This window comes from Camelus dromedarius, chromosome 30 (assembly GCF_036321535.1).
Source record: "Camelus dromedarius isolate mCamDro1 chromosome 30, mCamDro1.pat, whole genome shotgun sequence".
NCBI lineage: Eukaryota > Metazoa > Chordata > Mammalia > Artiodactyla > Camelidae > Camelus > Camelus dromedarius.
Window position 1 is genome coordinate 18,914,289 of NC_087465.1, and position 19,848 is coordinate 18,934,136.

The 19,848-nt window shown below is 42.7% G+C and overlaps 1 protein-coding gene across 3 annotated transcripts in view; it reads right to left on the reverse strand.

Annotated features, from left to right (window-relative positions):
- Nucleotides 1-6,360: 6,360 nt before the first annotated feature.
- Nucleotides 6,361-19,848, reverse strand: part of PAG1 (phosphoprotein membrane anchor with glycosphingolipid microdomains 1) — a 132,686-nt gene continuing 119,198 nt past the window's right edge. For all 3 annotated transcript variants that reach the window (XM_031441423.2, XM_064480899.1, XM_064480900.1), the window contains 2 exons: nt 19,042-19,101; nt 6,361-15,146 (listed from right to left, as the gene is read on the reverse strand). In XM_031441423.2, the coding sequence (XP_031297283.1) occupies nt 14,775-15,146; nt 19,042-19,101 (432 nt within the window). In that variant the 3' untranslated portion in view covers nt 6,361-14,774. The remainder of the gene's footprint in view (nt 15,147-19,041; nt 19,102-19,848) is intronic.

The following is a 19,848-nucleotide window of genomic DNA, read 5'->3' on the forward strand; positions in this document are numbered from 1 at the left end:
TTAACCCCTCCGAGTCCTGCCTGACGGCTTCAGGAGTCCCAACACCACCTGCCGCTCTGTTCCTGCCTCGCATCCTGGGAGGAGGGAGCCGTTTCTCACCTCTCTGTCGCTGAATTAGAAGTTAACCGCTTTCCGCAGCTGAATTAGAGGCTTGTACCGCAGCCAAAACACAGTGTGGATGAGACAACTAAAGATGTCTTTTTTCAAGGGAAACAAAGAAATTAATTAAAGCCAGACAGGAAGCGTCTCCTGTGTGGTGTCTGGCGTTGAACCCTCCGTCGGGCCTGCAGGCGCCCACGGGGAGGGGGCGATGTGGCGGGTGGTGGTTGGGAACCTAAACCAGACTCTGGGGTTCACAGAGGAACCCTCATGGGATCGGTGACTGCCACCACTGTCAGTGCTGGTGAGCGGGCTGGTGGCCCGTGCCCACAGCGAGGGAGTCGGTGTCCTGCGTGTGTGTGTGTGTGTGTGTGTGTGTGTGTGTGTGTGTGTGTGCGTGCAAGTGTGCAGGGGCCTGTGTAGGGCCTGGGTGGGGGAAGGGTTGGAAGGACATTAAAAGAGTCATGACAACGATAAATGGGTACCTTTTCTTTCCCCTGTGTAAAGGGACAGGGTCTTTGAAGGAAGGAACAAAGAAAACTAAATGTGTCGGGAGGAAAAGCAGTCAGGCTCTTCCATCAAGGTTATTTCATGCAATTCTTTGAGGTGAGCAAGGCCCCGTTTTCAGAGATGAGTAGACCAAGATAGACAAGAGTGGCCAGTTAACCTGGCAAAGGTTAAATGGCGAACAGACGACATTATTGGGATGTGAATTCCGGTCTCTGACAGCACAGCGAGGAGGCAGAATCCCCTCCCCTGCGCTGCCTCTCCGACAGCCCCTCCTTGAGTGCCTTCCAGGGCCTGAGCCTGCTGGGGACTTACTAAGTGGAACTAACCCCAGAGGAAAGTCACTTTGCCTTTCCAGGCCTCTGGGCCTTCATTTGCAAAAGGAGGCAGATGAATGAGGTGAGCTCAGAGACTCCTTTCAGCTCTAATATTCTGTTTGTGAACCCCGAAGGAATGTGGGCAGTGCGGTGAGGTGGGGAAATCCAGACTCTAGACCCAGTCGGCGGTGGTGGAAATCTTACCGCACCATCCATCCCAGACTCACACAGCAGCCTTTAGTTTCTCAAAAGCTGACTTGGAATCAGACACGAATCTCCACTCTTCGACTGCAGCCGTCCTGCTTTCAGAGGGAAATGCAATGGCTGGCACATTGAACTCTCAGTAATTGTTTTATGAATGAATGAGAGATTGAATGGAACCCGGGGCTCTGTTGGCCCTGTGTGTATGTTGTGGGAGGGATGGGGTGGGGGGGGCGGGTGGTGGGTGGTGGGGAGTGAAGGACCTGTGTGCAGAGGCACGTGAACGTAACAGAACGTAACATGATATTTACTACCAAGGCCCATTAGTGAAGTCTAGGATCTTTTTTTTTTTTTTTAAAAGCAAACAAAGATGGCGTTTCAGTGGGTGGGGAAGTGACTGACTTTGACGTGGTTACCTTGTAGACCCAGTTATACAGCTCAGCACACGCTGTTTCGTGGAAGAGAAGAAAAGAAGCAAAACGTTTAAGCTGCTGCCTGTTTGTCTCTGCTGCAAAGAGGGAGACCTCGCCCAGACGATGTGTTGTGTCTAGGAGCCGGCTCATGAGTCTTAGAACATGTGATGGAAGGTCTGGGGCTCTGCGGAGAGTGGAGAACGGAACTGCGCAGTGTGTTCAAAGCAAGAGACTGGGAGGCGAGTGTCGGGAGGGAGGAGGGACGTCAGGGGCGGCACCGGCGGGGCAACTGCGATGCTTAAGATGCAGTTCTAACTTTTACCTGCAGCGGCATTTCTCACCTTTGGAAGTGCTTCGTGTGAGTGGTTTCAAGGGAAACTGAAAAGGTGGGGTCTGGGTCATCGAAGAACAGGGAAGAGACCAGCTGCAGGAGCGAAGGAGGGAGACGGATGGCTCAGCGCCAAGCTCGAGCGGTGCCTGCCAGGACCCCCGCGCTCCACAGCAATCTCGGGACAGCCTTGAACTTCCCCCTGTATGTGGGCGCCGCGTTTGCTGAAATTGCGGAAGAGAGCGTGACCGTAGCTGAGATCATGCAGCCTGGTCATGGAGCCCTGAGGGTGCAGGGCGTAGCAAAGGCAGGGAGAGGGCATTTGCTTTAGGGAAGAGTCAAAGCAGAGCCTGCATGCACACGGCTGCTTTATCCCAAGACTCAGTGGGAAACCACTGGTGCCAGGGGGTATGAATATTTCACATTTTCCTGAGGAAACAATCTGTTAGTTTTACCCTTCCCCATATAACAAGATATAGATGGTAACACAAGTGAGAGTCACTGGGGACAGTTGAAGGTCACCAGACCCAACTAGTTATGAAAAAATGAAGTGAGAAGCCCCCCGGGAGAGAAGACCGCGTAGGAAACAATGCTAACAGTAATTGTGATGGACAACAAGAATCTCTCGACTTAAGGCGCTTCGTTTTCAAAGCTTCCCGGTAATTAACGAGTAAGAGGAGAGAGTAGGGAACATGTTTGTGGGAAAATAATTTTTACGTCAATGCAAGAACTGTTCCTTGGGTGTTACTGGACTGAGCAGTCGAGAGTGTTTAACTCCCTGTTGGTTCTGCCTTCCCGCTAAGTCTGCTTTATTGAGCCTCTGTTCAGTTACTACACTGGTCTTCATTCGGGGGACTGCAGTCTTTCGTTCAGCGCTGGCCATGATGATGCTATCATGTAACACTTACTCCCTGGGGCTGGGGTTAATGTCCACTAAGTTAATGGAAGAGAACTGTGAGTTTTCGGCAAACCCCTGTTTTGAAGCCCGCATGTGGAAGGGACCTACAATTTGGATCATGTCTGGTTAATCATGTTTCAGAGAAAACTCCACAGTTTTCCAATTTATTATAATTGGAGGGTTTACACCCCCCTCCATGTCATGATGTTATATATCTTTCACCAAGAAGCTCAAAACAATATTACTGATTAATTATGAAACCAGTAGGTACATATTAAAACCAACAGGTAAATATTATATTACTAGCTATGAAAATGGAGATGTGGGTATTCTAAGCTCAAAATGAAATCAATAGTTACCCCGCTTCAAACCCTCTCCTTCTATATTTGTGGTTCATTGATACTATCATCATCTAGCCAAGAAACCCAGGAGTCATCTTTTCGTCTCTGTGCCCCCAATGCCCTAGATCTTATCAGTTGCCAGATCCCTTCTGTTCTACTACCTAATTATATATAGAATTAGTTTTTTTTTTTTTCTGTCTGCTCTGGTCGAGCCCTCATCATATTCAAACTGGTTTCAGCATCCTCCGTACAAACTCTGAGTGCCTCACACAGAAGCCCCTCAACTCCCTGCCATTGTATCTGTAAATGTCACATTCCTCCCAAGGTTGAGAGATCCAGGGACATGGGGAAGTCTGATCCACATTTGTGTTGCTAGCACACAGCCTGGAGCCTGGTACGATGGCACCCCGGAAACCTCCATCCATCCTTGAACTTGTGTTTTTGAAGCTCCTACTGTGTGCAAACACACTCGTAGGTGAATGAGAACATGGCAGCAAACAAAATGGATACTGCGGTCCCTACATACGTTGCTTCTTACACTGATGCAGATATTTAACCCTTTATAAAGAAGTTTTGTAAATGTATGGAGTCAAATATATGTGTCCTTTAAAAATATCATTTGTGTTTTTCGTGGACAGTTGACCCTTGAACAACACGAATTTGAACTGTGTGGGTCTACTCACTAGTGGATTTTTTTCAGTGAATTTGTACTGCTGTTCTACCCAGTCCACAGCTGGTTGAATCCAAGGATGTGGAACCACAGGGATGCAGGGCGAACTCTCAAGTTATCCTCTGATCTTCGACTGTGTTGGGGGTCAGCATCCTGAACTCCCCACATTGTTCAATGGCCAAATGCTTAAAGAATCCTTTGGTTCTAAACTATAATAAAAATCTCCCTTAGAACAATCATGATTAAGAACTCAGGCCGTCTTTGTCGCTAAAACTCGGGCAACTTAGTTATTCTGTGCTTCACTTTGTCTTTCTTCTATCGCTGCTTTCTGGCGCTTTCTGGCACTTTCTGGCACATAGTAAATGCTCAGTAAATATTCATGGTCTGAATCAATAAATAGGTTGCCTATGGTTTCTTTAGTTTTCCTGTTAGCTTGTTTCTCTACTTTGATGTTGCAATTAATATTATATTTTATTTTGGACTTGAGCATCTTAAAGCTGTTTGCTTTTAATGCCTTGTCTATTGTGGAAGACAACCGTGCCAGGTTGTGATACTATTTATCTGGGTGTCAGATGTATCCCTTCCTCTCTTGGCCACCACTTTTGGGGCTGGTTTAATTTGGGGGTCATCCCTATGTTGTCCCTCTGCCATGTCTTCAGAAATTCACAGTCACAGAGAAGCTTTTTGCAGGAGAAGAGCTCCAGCATAAAATCCTAAGAGTTTATAACACTGGTCCAAGGGAGGCTCATAGGATTATGGATGATAGAGAAATATGAGAATTAAAGTCAGATCAAACATTTATTGAGTGCTTGCTGTGTGCAGAGAACTGTGGTATATGCCATGGGGAACACTTAAGAGCTAGACTGTGCCTCAAAGGGGCAGCTGGGAAAGATGCTGTCCACTCTGATCACATTTGAGATGACATCAGGACATGCAGATGGAGAATCTTGGAAACAGATGTGGTACCTGGTAAATAGTTGGCTCCAGACCCACTGTGGTCCAAACTTGAGACTTTAAGAATCATCTAGATTGAGAGCAAATACTTAGAATGGTGACTTTAAGGTAATGTCCTTCATCCTTAAAAAAAAAAATTTAAAAGAATCATAGCGCAGATTCACAAAGGTAGGAAGGTAGACCAATGAACAATTTTTAATAATAACAAAGAAGGGTGGGGTATGTCTGGCTCACCTTAACGAGGGTCTCGGAGTTCTCCACTCCCCTTCGTGAACACACACCCTAGAATTGGCAGCACACTGCTGGCCAGATTGCCCAAACTACTCCCTTTCATAGGTGACTAAATATATACCGAGTTGCTGAGCCCCAGAATGTCAGTTTCCCCAGGGAGCCCCGGGGGAAACTGGATTCTGTGATCTAAAGACTCAGAACAAATTTTGAACTCCGAGTCTCTGAGCACAGAATGGAGTTGGGCCTAACAGCCTGGGGAAAGGGGAGCGAAAGGAAGGGGGTGGATCTGAAAGGGAGATGGCCAGGCTCTTCCTGCATTTGCCTGGAGGTTGCCATCAAGCTTTGCATCCTGCGCAAGAAAGCAAAGCCCTCGGGCGAGCTCAGACCTGGACACAGTCCCTGGTGGGCGGCCTCTGCGAGGGCACAGCAGACATTCACTGATGGGCAGTGATTTAAGTGATACCTTGGCCCCTTCTTCGCCTCCTCCAGCTTCAGATATGCCCGGCAGCTTCACGGGGGTTTCCGCCATGAGCGTTAAGGGTGGTTTTGGCTCAAGACTGCAAACTCCTTAAACTGTCAACAGTCCTATGAGTAAGTGGGGATAGTAACCTACTGTACAGGGTTCCTTAAAAATAAACAGGTCTGTCCGGTGCAAACTGGGAACAGGCTGAGTATTTATAATTGAGCAGATGGGAGGGGCGGAAGGAGGGAGCATGGAAAAGGTCCAGAGAAGGGGGTTGGGTCTGAGGTGGTCTTATTAGAGGTAATTTGTGGAGTTAAGGGGCACAGACACAAAGGAGACAGGAGCATGCCAAAGGGAACCCTCCCTTGCTTCACCGTCAGGCCCCCAAATCTGTCTTTGGTGATTGGGGAGGGGCCACCAGGATCAGATGCTGGTTAAAGCATTTGCTCTGAGACTTCCTGCCGGTTTACACCCCCATCTGCCCTCACGCATTTTACTCCTGGCTTGGGGCATTATTTGCTCTCAGCTTGTGTTTCTTTACGGGAATGGGTGGCTGTAAGGTTAGATATCACAATTTTCCCAGGTCTTGTGAAGAGTGTCTGTTAGCATTTATAGAGCATTTTACCTTTTACGAAGGTACCTCGTGGGCGGTTACCTAGACAACCTACACTATTATCCCTCCCTTCTTGTGTGCAAATGGGCACAGAGAAGTCCCACAGCTTCCTCAAAGTCACCATGGAGCCGGGACTCAAACTTAGGTCCTTTTCTGCAGAATTTGTGACTCTAACCACGACACCCCACAACCTGCTCCTTAGGCCCACCTCCTTCCAGTCACGTGGTCAGTCAATGCTTAAACCCCCCAAACCCAGCTTGTGCCCTCAGGGCACATAAATTAGCCACCCTTGATCTTCCCAAACGCCAAGTGAACTTTAATGAGCTTTTATATAAAACTGATCTTTATTGCAATTAAAAAAGAACAAAGACAGTTTGATAAGTGCCGTTAATTACAACGTACCTGATATTTACATGTAATTATACTTTTATATACAGCTTAAATCAGGTTCCTTACATGTAAACTACAAGATATGACAAGTTAAACTCCAGCCTTCTGGGAACAGTCAGAATAGAAATACTATGGGCAGAAACACAGAAAACAAATACCCATTTCAGGTCCTTAGGTACCGTTACTGGATGAACGATCAAGATCTGGCCACAGAAGAGAATTGTAAATGTGCATCAAATTGAAACTTGTTCTTAACATGATGAACAGTATTGCTATTATATAAACCCTAAACATAATTAATAATTGGACCATTTAACACAACACAATATCAATTTATATAGCACCTTTCTTACAGAGTTCAAAGCATTTGTATTTCTCTATATTGTCTCATTTGTCCTCATAACATCCCTATGAGGTAGGCAATGGTTGGTATCATTATCCCCATTTTGGATATGGAGAAACTGAGGCACAGAGTAGTTAATCATTTGCTAAGGTCACACAGTAAAGTCAGTGCTGGAACAGGGACCACAGAACCATGAGCTTGTCTCCAAAACCAGTGCTTCTCTTTAAATGAAACTGTCCCCTCTGAGAATTTAACTCATAACCTCAATTCATTTTTCCAAGAAATAAAAAAAAGAGTGCATTTTTTTCTCTCATAAAAATCACTGAAATACTATAGGCAAAAAATAAACACTCTGGGGCAGATGTTAGAGCGATGCTATGTTCTTCTTGGAAGAGTTTGTGGAAGTCTTTTGTTGGTTTTGTTTTTTCATCATGAGAAGTTTCTTTCCCCAGTTTAAAAAAAGCTATAATGAAGCATATTTGAAAGGAGGCACCTGGTTGCCTATGAAGGATAGTGTAAGGAGCCACATATGTTCTCCACCAATCAGGTTTATTCCCAAGTTTACAAAGAAGAAATTGTTGAAACAATAATTTAAATCTTTGCGATAATTTTTCTCAATCTTATATACATTTACTGTGTGCTCCTTAAGAGACTCAGAGTGGTAGGTAGGGTGTTGGAATCAAACACTTTCCCGAGTCACACACACAGGAGCGGAAGTCTTGCCCACATCACTCTGTTCAAGCTTTACATCTAATCCCTGCCTTACCCGCCCCTCTAGAATCAAATACGTAGTTGATGCTCAGAAAAACAAACAAACAAACAAACATTAAAAAAAGTGTCAAAATCTGAGGCATACAAGACTCTCACAAATGCTTGTTGACTTGGATGTAAAATTCAGTTTTCCCAACATCTTTCACGAGCTTCTCCCTAACAGGCGAGCACTGTGAATGGTCGTGCCAACTTTCCAGGACATCAGTAGGCAGCCCACAGGAATTAAGTTTCTAGTATTGCTCCAGGAAAAACAAGAGAAGCTTCTATTTAAAAAGATAAATGTGAAAAAAGTGAGCAAGCTTACTGGACGGGGTCATGAGCATGATGTCAGGTTCACAGGCGGGTTTTACATTAAAAATACATAACAACTTGTCAAAGTGATGTTCAAAGACCAACTCAGGCCTTTGGTGTTAGGCTCTTCGCCTGGGGAAAAGGCACTGCTGTCTTTCAGGGAAGTCTTTACTACCTAAATGGGGAGCTAAAACTACATTTTTTTTCCTCCTTGGGCTTAAAAAAGGAAAAGGAAAGAGTTTGTTTACACTCATGGTTTCCAACTTGTTGCGTTAAAAAACAAACATAGCAAAATAAAACCAGACGTTACAACAAGATGGTTCTGAAATGCAGGCTGCAGGGGCTGAGACCGGTCTCTCTCTTTTAGCCTTAATTATGCTGCTAAGGGTGTCTAGCTGGTATACTAGGTAGACTTTTAACAATTAATTGTATAATGAGAATGAGCAAATACCTGTTCTGTTAATTTGGGAAAAAAATTTACATTCTAGAAGACCCATTCAAATAATTAAGTTATGATGATACAGAGTGAAGTTTAAAAAAAAAAATCCAAACTAAACATCCTGGATCGTTAGGTGCATAGAAAGTGAGACCCTCAGCCACTGTATCTCCCATTCACTCCGAACATCAGAGACTTTGCCTATAAGTGGTCAAGTTATTTTCAACATCTGGTAACTCCACAGTTAAGATGCTTGAACATTCTCATTTCCTTGAGGCCTGGGAGAGGAGCTCAAACTAGTTCTAACTCACAAACCCTATGAGCACTATTTCCCAGGGGGTGGGGTGTGGTAGCTACATGGCTAAGAAATGTTACACTTAATTTACTTGAGAAATTATTAATTCTTCCAGAAAAGGGTGTCTTCCCCTCAAAGTAATCAATGGCTTTCTATTTTACAGATAACTATGGGTCTGCTGTTTCAGGGTTTACTTTTAGTCTCAAGACATTGTAGGGGACCATGAGCTTACCTGGTTAGAAAACAGGGCTAATTTTTATGGATTTGTGAGTTTGAGTCTTCAAAAGAATTTTTTAAATAGATTTTATATATTCAAAAAATTCTCTTATTAATGGAGGTACTGGGGATTGAAACTAGGACCTCATGCATGCTAAGCATGCACTCTACCACTGAGCTATACCCTCCTCCCAGAATTTTTAGCAAGTTCTTTCTATGGCCCCTTAGTACCAACCATTCTCGTGAAAGATGTGGGCAAGAGTATACATGGTTTAGCAAAGTTCACGACAAGTAACACCCAATATCTGCTTCCCCAGATGGATCTGTGCTTTATCCAGGCAGCTGGTGATGACGGAAAACGTGAGCTGGACAGAGCTGTCTGCTCACTGGGCGGTGGTGGGGAACAGTTCTATGCTGGGCAGGCAGGGTCTGTGATACTGAAGACTGCTAACTAGCTTTGGAAAAGAGAGGATGGAACTTCCTGTGAGCAGCAGACACAGAGGGGCGGGGGTGGTGCTACGCAAAGTGACGGAAGTTTTAAAAATTCCCAATAGAGAAAAAAATCCGTCCACTCTTTTGTGAATTGAACAATTTGACCATTCCAAAGACCTTGTGAGACAATGACTCCAAATAATGCTTAATTATTTTTGAGTATTTTTGAGTAAGAGGAGTATTTTGAAACTGATTGGGACCACCTAACAGATAACGTGCCATGATTCTTGGAAACTATTTTTATGAGGGAAAAAATGCATGCAGAATAAAATGCAAATTCCTATTTGTTTAGTTATATTTCAAACTTCCCCTGAATACCTGAGGCAGGTTAATAATACAATATTTAAAAAAATGACACACTAAAACATTTTACTGTTGCCAATTGAACATACAGAACTCTGAGGAATGACAATTACTAGCCTTTATAATCCATTACACAGGGTGATTTGAGACAGTCAGAACACTACATTTTTAAAAAACACCCATAGTTACATGGTGAGCAAAGAAAAATCAAATCTAACTGCATTAAGATAAATGATTACCAAATTAAATGCTTTTAAAAATTGCCTTTTTTTTTTTTTAAAGCAAAAGCTGTATTTCTCATTTCATCTGGCATGAAGAAAAATCTGAACTACTATTTCCTAGTTAAATAAAAGATGAACCTGGAAAACAATGAAATACTTTATAAATATCAGAGACTGGATGTAAATATAACTTTAAAATGAGCAGTAGGAAAAAAAACCATTTATGAATGTTTGTTCTCTTCTGGACCATGATTTTATTTCATTTCCTTTGGTAATTTCAGATGAAGTTTCTAATATAACACAGTTTCTGGATTGATTTCTTTAAGTCAAACACTTTGTGAGTGTGTAAAACCTGTCTAATGACATTGTCAAGAATAACGTATTTAAGAAAAGGTACAACATAGAGCAAGAAACTACTACTACAGGACAAGGAATTTTGACTTCACTGCAAATAAAGCTGTATTTGATTTTAGAGACACATGTTCCTATTTTCACATCAGTCACTTATTAACGCCAAACATTACACCTTAACTTCTCCCCGTTACACAGTACAATAAGCCTGTCAAGATTTCCAGGAAATAACCATCAGTACCTACTGTGCTTCCAGCAGCCGAAGCTCAGCTGGCTGGGTACCAGAAATCAACACTTTCAGAAGAATAGCATCACTAGATCACATGGACTCATATTAACTATGACAAGGAGCACTGAAAAAAAAATGTCATTTACTCATTTACAAGATCCTAAGTCAGTCTTGAACTGAAGCTCTGGGGCTCTGGCCACGTGACATCAGCATCTCAGAGCAGGTGCTTCGCATGTTATCCTCCACCACTGCCTGTTGAATCTGCAGTAAAATCTCCTGGCTTCTAAAGAGAGTGAAATAAAATGCCCCACGTGATAAGGGGCCTCTGCTTCTGCCTTGGGGGGAAGTGGGGGGTCACCCTGCTGCGGCTCCATCCTGGCCCACATGGTTCCTGTTGCTTTCGGCCAAATCTCTTCTCAGACACCTGTCTGAGGAGGACACCTGTATTCATTTCCTCCTGTCACGCTGAATGTGTAGGGAGTCACATGAATCAAACTATTTAAATATACCGCTGTTTTTCAGCTAAGAGAATGAAGGACATAATTTAAAATCTAAATTCACTTCTTGGAAAAATTAAATGAAGGCAACTTGAGAAGGTTTTCTTGTAATTACCAAATGAAAATGATTGGAGAACTGTTTCTTCTAGTCTGCTTTTATGACAATAGTCATCACACTAGTAGGACAGACATTCAAAATACATAATAGGATGCATCCTAATTAATTAAGCACCAGAGCAACTGTATAATACATGTGTATACACGTATGTGTGTGTGTGTCCTATGGACATACAACATACATACATTTTGTTACTGGTAAAAGTCAGTAAATGCTCCAATTTGAAAAATGAAAATCTAATATAAGAAACAGATCTAGTGGCAAACTGAGGTTAAATTTTAGTTCTTTGTGTTGGCTACCTATTGTCAATGTAGCACTCATCAGAAATAACTCTTGGATTTTAAGTGCAGATAAATCAGTAATTAGCCTTTTCCCACGAAGGACAGTGGTACCTTCAAAACTTTTAATAGACCTAATGATGCAATTTAGTACAGGGCAGGAAAAAAACTATTTGTGGCAAACATATTTTCAAAAATTACTTTCTTCCAGGATTTAAAATTTCCTCAAACATTTCACATCAAACAGGTTATACTCTTCTGCTGACAATATTTGAGAAACAGTAAAGCAGCATAAAATTCTTTAAGACTTTCAAAATATCTGAATAAAAACAAAGATCCTGCTTTTAGGCAAGACAGGTTTAAATGTAAATTCTGAATTATAAGACAAAACATTTCTTAAAACATATTTTTATCTTTTTGTATAATTTCACATAACCTAGGTTATTTCAGTTGAATGCCTATGCAATATGGATGTCAACACTGAATTTTAAAATACAGTCAACTTTTTTTAGGATAATTACCTTGTATACATTTAAACTAGGTAGCATTTAACTCAAGATGCAACTTTTTTTTTAAGGCTTCCAACTCAAAAATTCTAGCACAAACTTTCAACAGATAAAGTAAAAAGTGACGAAATTTATGAAATACTGTATATAGGGTCAAAACAGGGATGCTATTTCAGTAAGTATACTTCAGTAAGGTACCCAGTGGTTCAAAGAGCAGAGCTGTCCCCTAAAGTTCGCTCTGCTTTCCGTGTCCCCAGCCCTCCTGGGCTCTGCTATTACCTATTCTTGGACAATTTGCTCTGGGGGGACCTTACTGTTCCTTTTCATACTTTATTTATTTCTTAAATCATATATATATATATATATATATATATTTTTTAACATTCAACTTTTTATTTTATTACTTTTTTTTCTGTGTTTTTTTGTGGGGGAGGAGACCATTAGGTTTGTTTGTTTGTTTGTTTGTTTATTTGATGGAGGCACTGGGGATTGAACCCAGGACCTCATGCATGCTGAGTACGCACTCTACCACTGAGCTACACCCACCCCCCTCACAGTTCCTCTTAATACTTTATATCACAACTTATTCTTAGCACAGATTCTCAAATCAAAAGCGATACTTCATTGCATACTTTATGGACCTCTTGTATAGCCTTTATTTAGAAACTTCTGGGGGAATTCTGATAATGAAAGTTCAAGATGAACTCCCCCATCTAGAAACAATTTTGCTCCTTAGCGATCATACCCATGGCCCTAGCAATAAGTAAGACACGGTGAGATACAACAGGACTCTTGAGCAGTCAGGTCCTCCTAAAGGACATGACTGACAGTGGGCAGCACGCGCAATGCTAGGTGAGCAGCGCCACGTGGCCATCACCGTTCCTAGAGCAACCCTGTGAGGTCGAGATTCTTGGGTCAAACTCATTCATGCTAAGCAGTGAGAATCACCAGGCAAAACAGTGCTTACAAAGGATGTGAATTCAGAGAGCATGGGCCTTGCACCTTCCTGATAAGCTTCTCCCTAATCCAAGGTTATTCTGCCGTGATCTTCTGATCAACGGTGACTGTGCTTACGCACCCGAAGTCTCCAAGGGAGAGACTAGGCCCTACTGAAAAATAATGACACCAACCAATTTATCCCAACTAAGCCACTCTGCAATTTCAGAAATGTATTACAGAGCAGTCACAAAATCAAGCCATGAATGCAAAGGATGGGAAAAGCACGTCCGTGAGCTGGTCCCTACAATTTTCAAGATGCTTCATCCTCCCAATTGCATTCTTTTTCATAACGAGTGAAAACAGCAAGATTATTCAATCTGAAAAGTCACAGATGTCACAGTAGTATAGAATAATTGCCTCTTTTTTTTTCCTTTAGCAGTGTAGGAAAAGCTCCTTTCTGTAGCCCACACTGCATAATAGCACTTCAACCAGGTTTCTTTTAAAATGAAAAGTGAACAAGTTCCCCAATGTTGGCGTTATAAACTCAAAAGAGATGATTAAATTCAAACCAGGCTGAGCTCTTAATCTGAGTTATTTCAGCCACTGACTTTTTTTTAAAATGAAGGGGAAAAAAAAAAAATCCCAGTAGGCAATTTACATTTGCAAGCACCAGGCTGCAGAATTCATCCCCCTTTTCTCAAAAATGTAGCTAAACCTTAATGGAATTATAATGCCTTCATGAGGTTAAAAGTTCACAGTCATCCCTAGTCAGATTTTGTTCCTCTTCCCATTTTTACCATTTCAAATATTTCAATACTACCCACCACCAACCATTGAAAATGATCATTTATATTCGTTCCATTTATTTCTCCAGGGAGCCAGATGATTTTGATCAGGAGCTCCACGTACCATTTGAAAAGCTGAGTCCTTAAAAACCTTCAATGTTATAAACACTTGGTTAGAAAAAAGATAACAACTCTTTGTAATTATCAAGCTTATGTGCTTTATGGTGTCTTTTCAAAATGAGGATATAGGTCATTGTACATAAAATCAAAATAGTTAATATACATTTTATCTGGCACTTTCTGGAAATTAGGCATTAAACATAAAATACCTTATAAATTTATTTAACAAAAATAAAGGCTTATATTTTAATCTTAGATAGATTACCTTAGGGTAGCAGTTAATTTAAGAAATCCCACACTGCCTGTGTGGCAGCAGAGATCATCAGAAGCACACATTCAAGTCCACAGCCCTTGGGAGATGGACGCCATGGCTGCCATCCAAATATATGGTTTGTGTCCCAGCATAGAGATTAAGGCTGTCTGTTTTGGAGGAATGAGCTCTGGGCTAAAACAATTATAGAAGTACCACCATATTCACTGAAAAATACTGAAAAGGCTCTGAAGAGTTTCAAATACTGGGGGAAAAAATCATTTTGACTATAAAAATAAAATAAAGCATCTAAAAATGACTCCAAGTACTTAGAGAGAGGCTGTTGACGGGCAGTGCCCAAATCAGAAGGAATGCAGATCTCAGAAACTCAAGGGGCGTCCGCAATCCTGCGCACCCGCCCGCCCGGATTCTCGCGGGCGCTCTTAGGGGGGCGTGGAGTCGACGGAAACCAGCAACCACAATTTCTTACCATCGGAAAACACCCACCTGGAAGGAAAAGGCCCAGCCTGGTGGGAGAATGTCCTGGGGATGAATCATTATAAGTCGTTAAGATTTCAAGGGGAAAAAGCCATTCATTTTCACCGTTAGTAGCAGGCAGAGCAGGAGAGCGGGAGAAGGCCCTGTGCACCGCGGTGCTTCGGGCAGGAGAGCTGCGGTTCTCGATGGGTACGGTTCTTGGCTTTCTACACCAACAGGGTGAAGCCCCTGAGCGCTGGGGTCTTTCGGGGGCTGAGGGTGTCCCAGGGAGGTGTGCTGGCGTGTACCGGCGTCTCGAGCGTCTTCCGTTTCCGAAAGCAGCATGGGAAGCGTGGTTGACGTGGCCTGCGTCTTCTCCTCCGCAGAAGAGCCGTGCCCGCCGGCCGGCCCTCGGCTGGCGGGGTCATCTGCTAGAGCCGGGTGACATCCCTGCACGGCTGCACGTCCCCGATGCTCTCGTAGTCATTCTCCTTCGGGAAGGGGCCGCGGTGACTGCTGGCGTCCGGGGCGGCCTTCTCTTCCTCTCTGTTCAGAGTCGGGATCGCTTCATAATCCGGCTCGGGCCCCTCGCTGGGTCTCCCTGCTGTGGGCGGCAGCGCCCCGCCGCCGCTCGGAGTTTTCTCAAAGTCTTTCACAGTAGCGTAGAGATGGTTCCCGGAAGAGGGCGACCTCTGGGCGGCTCCCGGGACGGAGGGGTAGCTGGACTCCAGGGCTTTAAGTGACTGTCCTGACTTGTTCCCTGCCTGCCCTTGTTTATTCACTGATGAGTACATGGCCGAGATCTAGAAAACAAAGGGCGAAGTGAATAAACAAGCTTCGAACGTGATTTCTCCCTACCCCTTTTTGGTGACAGGCTAGATTCTGAGCACTATTGGTGGGGCGGGGGTGTAACTTTAAGATTTTTTCCCTCATTTCCCCCAAGCTTCACTGAGATATGACTGATATACAACACATGTAAGTTTAGGGTGTCCAACATGATGATTTGAGACACATGTGGTGAAATACTGTGAAATGACGACTACAGTAAGGTTAGTTAACAACTCTATTACCCTAATTACCTTTTTTTTGGGGGTGTGTGGTGATAACATTTAAGCTCTGTTCTCTTAACAACATTCAGGTACATAATAACAGCATTGTTAATTCTCGTCACCCTGCTGTACATTACAACCCCAGAACTTACTAAACTTATAGACGGAAGTCTGCCCCTTTGACCAACATCTCCCCATTTTCCCCACTCCTCACCCCTGACAACCATCATTCTACTCTATTTCTATGAGTTTGGCTTTTTTATATGCCACATATATGTGAGAACATACAGTAGCTGTCTTCCTCTGTCTGACTTATTTCACTCAGCATAATGCTCTCAACGTCTATCTATCTATGTTGTTGCAAATGGCAGATTTTTCTTTTTATGGCTGAATAATATTCCATTGTGTATGTATATGTTTGTGTATAAAATTACATTGTCTTTATCCATTCATCCATTGATGGACACAAGTTCATCAATGAGCATCAACTTATGGGGTGCTCTTTCCTGTGGTCAGAGCAGGCTACTTTGCAAGCACACCTACTCAGTCTCACTAACAGAGCTCATACAGCCACTAATATCGACAGAGATTTCATTTTCTTTGGTAATAAATGGACTGGTTAAGAGATTTTGGGGGGTATTGTTTTATTGTTAGAAATCATGGTTGAGACATAGTAAACAATCCTATGGTTACCTGGGAAATGGGATGGGAAGGGATACATTTGGGAGTTTGAGATTTACAAATGTTAGCCACTATATATAAAATAGGTTTAAAAAAATTTCTTCCATATATAGCACAGGGAACTATGTTCAATATCTTGTAATAACCTTTAATGAAAAAGAATATGAAAATGAATATATGTATGTGTATGCATGACTGGGACATTGTGCTGTACACCAGAAATTGACACATCGTAACTGACTGTACTTCAATTAGGAAAAAAAAAAAGAAAGAAATCATGGTGGGAAATTCCGTCATTATCCGTATTTATCTTTGCCATAGTGATTGATTTATTCAAACACCCAGGAAATAAATGAACATACTTTCTTGGCTTTGCAAATGCCAGGAGAGACTCTCCTACCGTCACATGTCTCACATACTGTGGAGGAAGCTTCCAGCTGGCCTCCAAAGCTTCTTAAGACATGCCTGCGACATGTTAGCTGGTCATCTGCATGAGAACTGGTGGCCGGTGGCTCAGATTTGCCAGGCTTTGACCATCCAAAGGTTTCAAGTCAGAGAAATAATCTTGGGGGAAACTCTTGCCCTGTTGATCTGACCATTTTAATGAATACGAAATGAATCCTCTCACCTTGGAGGTTACAATGAGAAGATTACTCTCGATATGAAGAACCAGAATTTCTTTCAATTTAGGAAGAATAAAAAAATCCTCTGCTTTTCACAGCGAGGTGCAAATGTATGGAACTTTTTACTTAAAAGGTGGCCCAAGCCAGAAGTGCGGACAGATTATAAAGGGGTCAGTCATGGATGACAGTGATGAAGGGAGGCGACATCCTAGATATTTCTTCCTCACCTTCAGGGGTGACATCAAAGAGGACCAACGCACCTTCACCTATGAGAGTAACGAGAGCTGGCCCCTCGCCACCATTTCTGTTCCTCTTCCCTGCTTTCTTCCCCATGGTCCTTGCAGTAGGGCCCCCCACTTTTTGTAAGTACTCGGGTCTTCTTGGTCTTTAAAGTCTCTCTCTTTTTTTTTTTTTTAATTACAGGCTCTTTCAGTAACTTGCAACTTCATATTATCTCTGGGCGTGAACCAAAGGTGCGGAAGGTGTCACTTGTACACTTTAACTCTTATCAGCATGTCTCAAGTCTTCTAATATTCCTTTTGAATACTTGTCTTTTATGACTATTATTTTTCTTCTGTATATAGGTTTCTCTTCAAGCTTCCTTGCTATTTAGCTTTGCGATTTTTTTTCTTTCAAATCTTTCACCATTATTACTCAGTCTGTAAATTATTCTGTTTCCATAAATTACTCCCTTTCTGCCCATTTCTCTTCTTTTTATTATCAACCCTTTCTCTATCATTCTGTTAAACTGGGAGAGGAGTACTTAAAATTCAGGTCTCCGTTTCAGTCTGGACTGTCTAACATTGTAAGAATACACAAATAAACGATTTCCATATTTATTTTTCCTAACTCTTCTTCCTAAGATGAATATGTGGGCACCACACTTCTTTATTCTTCACTACACATTCATCAGTCTAACTAGGTCCCATTTTCAAAAGCCACAAACAAATGTGCGATAAGAAGACAAGGAATTTAGAATTGTGTAGTCTTGGTTTACTTTAAAGAATTAGTGTCCAGATCTCTTATATATTACTTTCTTGTTCCAAATGGGATGGCTCTGGTACAGTGAGAAATGCTGGCAAAGGGCCAAGAGGGGTAAGCCGCTGCAGGGCCTGGGAGGAGGGCACAGCCTGAGCCTTTGGGGGGATGGCCACGTGGAGACAGAGAGGCTGGGGGTGCGTGGAAGTTAGTTTGGAGGTGGAAGTGAAGGCATTGGTTACTGACTGTATCCGAGGACAAAGAGGAAAATGGGGTGTTAAGGATGACCCTGGGGTTTTGATCTGTGAAATGAGCTGGAGAGATGGCAGGTCCATCCCCGGAGCAGGAGACATGGAGGGGGCTGGGCAGCATCATGCTCCTTAAACTTCCAGTGTGTCTAGCTCTACATTTTATTTTATTTTTAAATTTATTAAAAACAATTAAAAAATGCTTGGGGTGGAGGTGGTTAGGTTTTTTAAGTTTACTTTTATTTTAACGGAGGCACTGGGAATCGAACCCAGGACCTCAGGCATGCTAAGCACGTGCTCTACCCCTGAGCTACACCCTCCCCCTAGCTCCGTATCTTAATACTCGGAGTCCTATTCAGGAGGTGACGTACCTGCCTATGTACACTGCTTTTGTACGCGTACAAAATTTACTATGCCAGGCATTACAGAAAGAGGCTATCTGTAGCTAGGGAAATTAAGGTGTTTAGCTCTCTCTGAGCTTAGCTTGACTTAGTAACATAAATACTGGCTTTTGTGATTTTAATGCTTCACTGAAGGTTTGACAGGTGAATCTTTCGCCCTGGTGTTTGGCAGACTACAACATTCTTTCTTGTTGGTTGGCTAGGCCCGATCCTCGTTCCAGCCTGGAATCGTGCTTCCTGAAGTCCCCTGCTCCCTGCCTCCCAAATTCCTAAGCCCTTCTCCCTCTGTCTCCCACACGGGTGCAAAGTCCCTACACCCACCTGTTCCAGTTTCCTCTATTTTCCAACCCACTGTTGACTTCCGGACTGATGAAAGCGCCCACACTCACATTGCTCTCATCTCAATTCCTGTTTTCTCCCCTCCCCTTTCTATTTTTGTCTGCTCCTTCTTTCCCACTGACTTTCCTTTACTTAGCTGACCTGTTCATCGTGTCCTGTTTCTGGTCTTACCATCTGCCGGCCGCTTTCTCTGAGCCGTTATAAAGCCAGCATCCTCAAACCCTGATCTCCAACCATATGTGTCAGAGCGTATTTTCGTGTTTTGTTTTGTTTTTTCAGACAAAGGGTAATATAATACGACAGTGCATTTACTCAAGGGGAAGCTCTATTCTTTATCATGGGAGCTTTCTGGTTATTTGAAAAAAGTAACAAAACTCACCTCTTCTTCTGTGAGAGTTGGGTCATCTTCCCGGGACTTGTATGACAACGCACTCAGTCTCTGTTAGAACAAACAAACCACGAGAAGGGAGTTTGAAGTCAATAATTCAACCATCCTTTTGCATATGCTTTGATGCATCTGTCTATAAAAATGATTTCAAATAATTTTTAGGGAAGAAATTATTTTCTACAAAAAAATAATGTAAAGTACCTGAGGAATAAACACATTAAAAAGTATGTTTTTGGATACCCAGTAGTATTACACTTAGAGAAATTTCTTCTAATTTTATATTTGAATCTGTAGGTACAGATAAAACAAATAATTGTGTAGACTACTTTTTCAATTCCCAATTGTCACTGATCATCAATGAAAGATTGATAAGAAAAAAAGCATGGTGTTTCCTTATCAAATGCCTGAATTTTACATTTCTACAGTTTGTAAGAGTCAGCTGGAGGAGTCCTAAGGCATCTGGAAACTTCACAGCTTGTGGAGAAGTCAACTCACATTTTGTGGCTTGCTCTCTGCCTCATTTCTCAATGATTTTGGCCCCTGGTTACTGATTCTCTCTCTAACATATCTCCTGCCTGAATTTTTGCTGATTTCAACAAACACACATCCTTCCAAACCCTGCCCTGGGGCCCCTTGACCTCCCTTCACTGATCGTGTCCTCCACCTGACCTCCCTGCTCACTCTCCCAGCTGCATCTCAGACTTTCTCTTTCCCTAAACCAATTCTTGCAACCAAGCCCCTTCAACTGGCACTCACTATTCAAGCTCACTCCTCCCACAACCCAATTCCAACAATCCT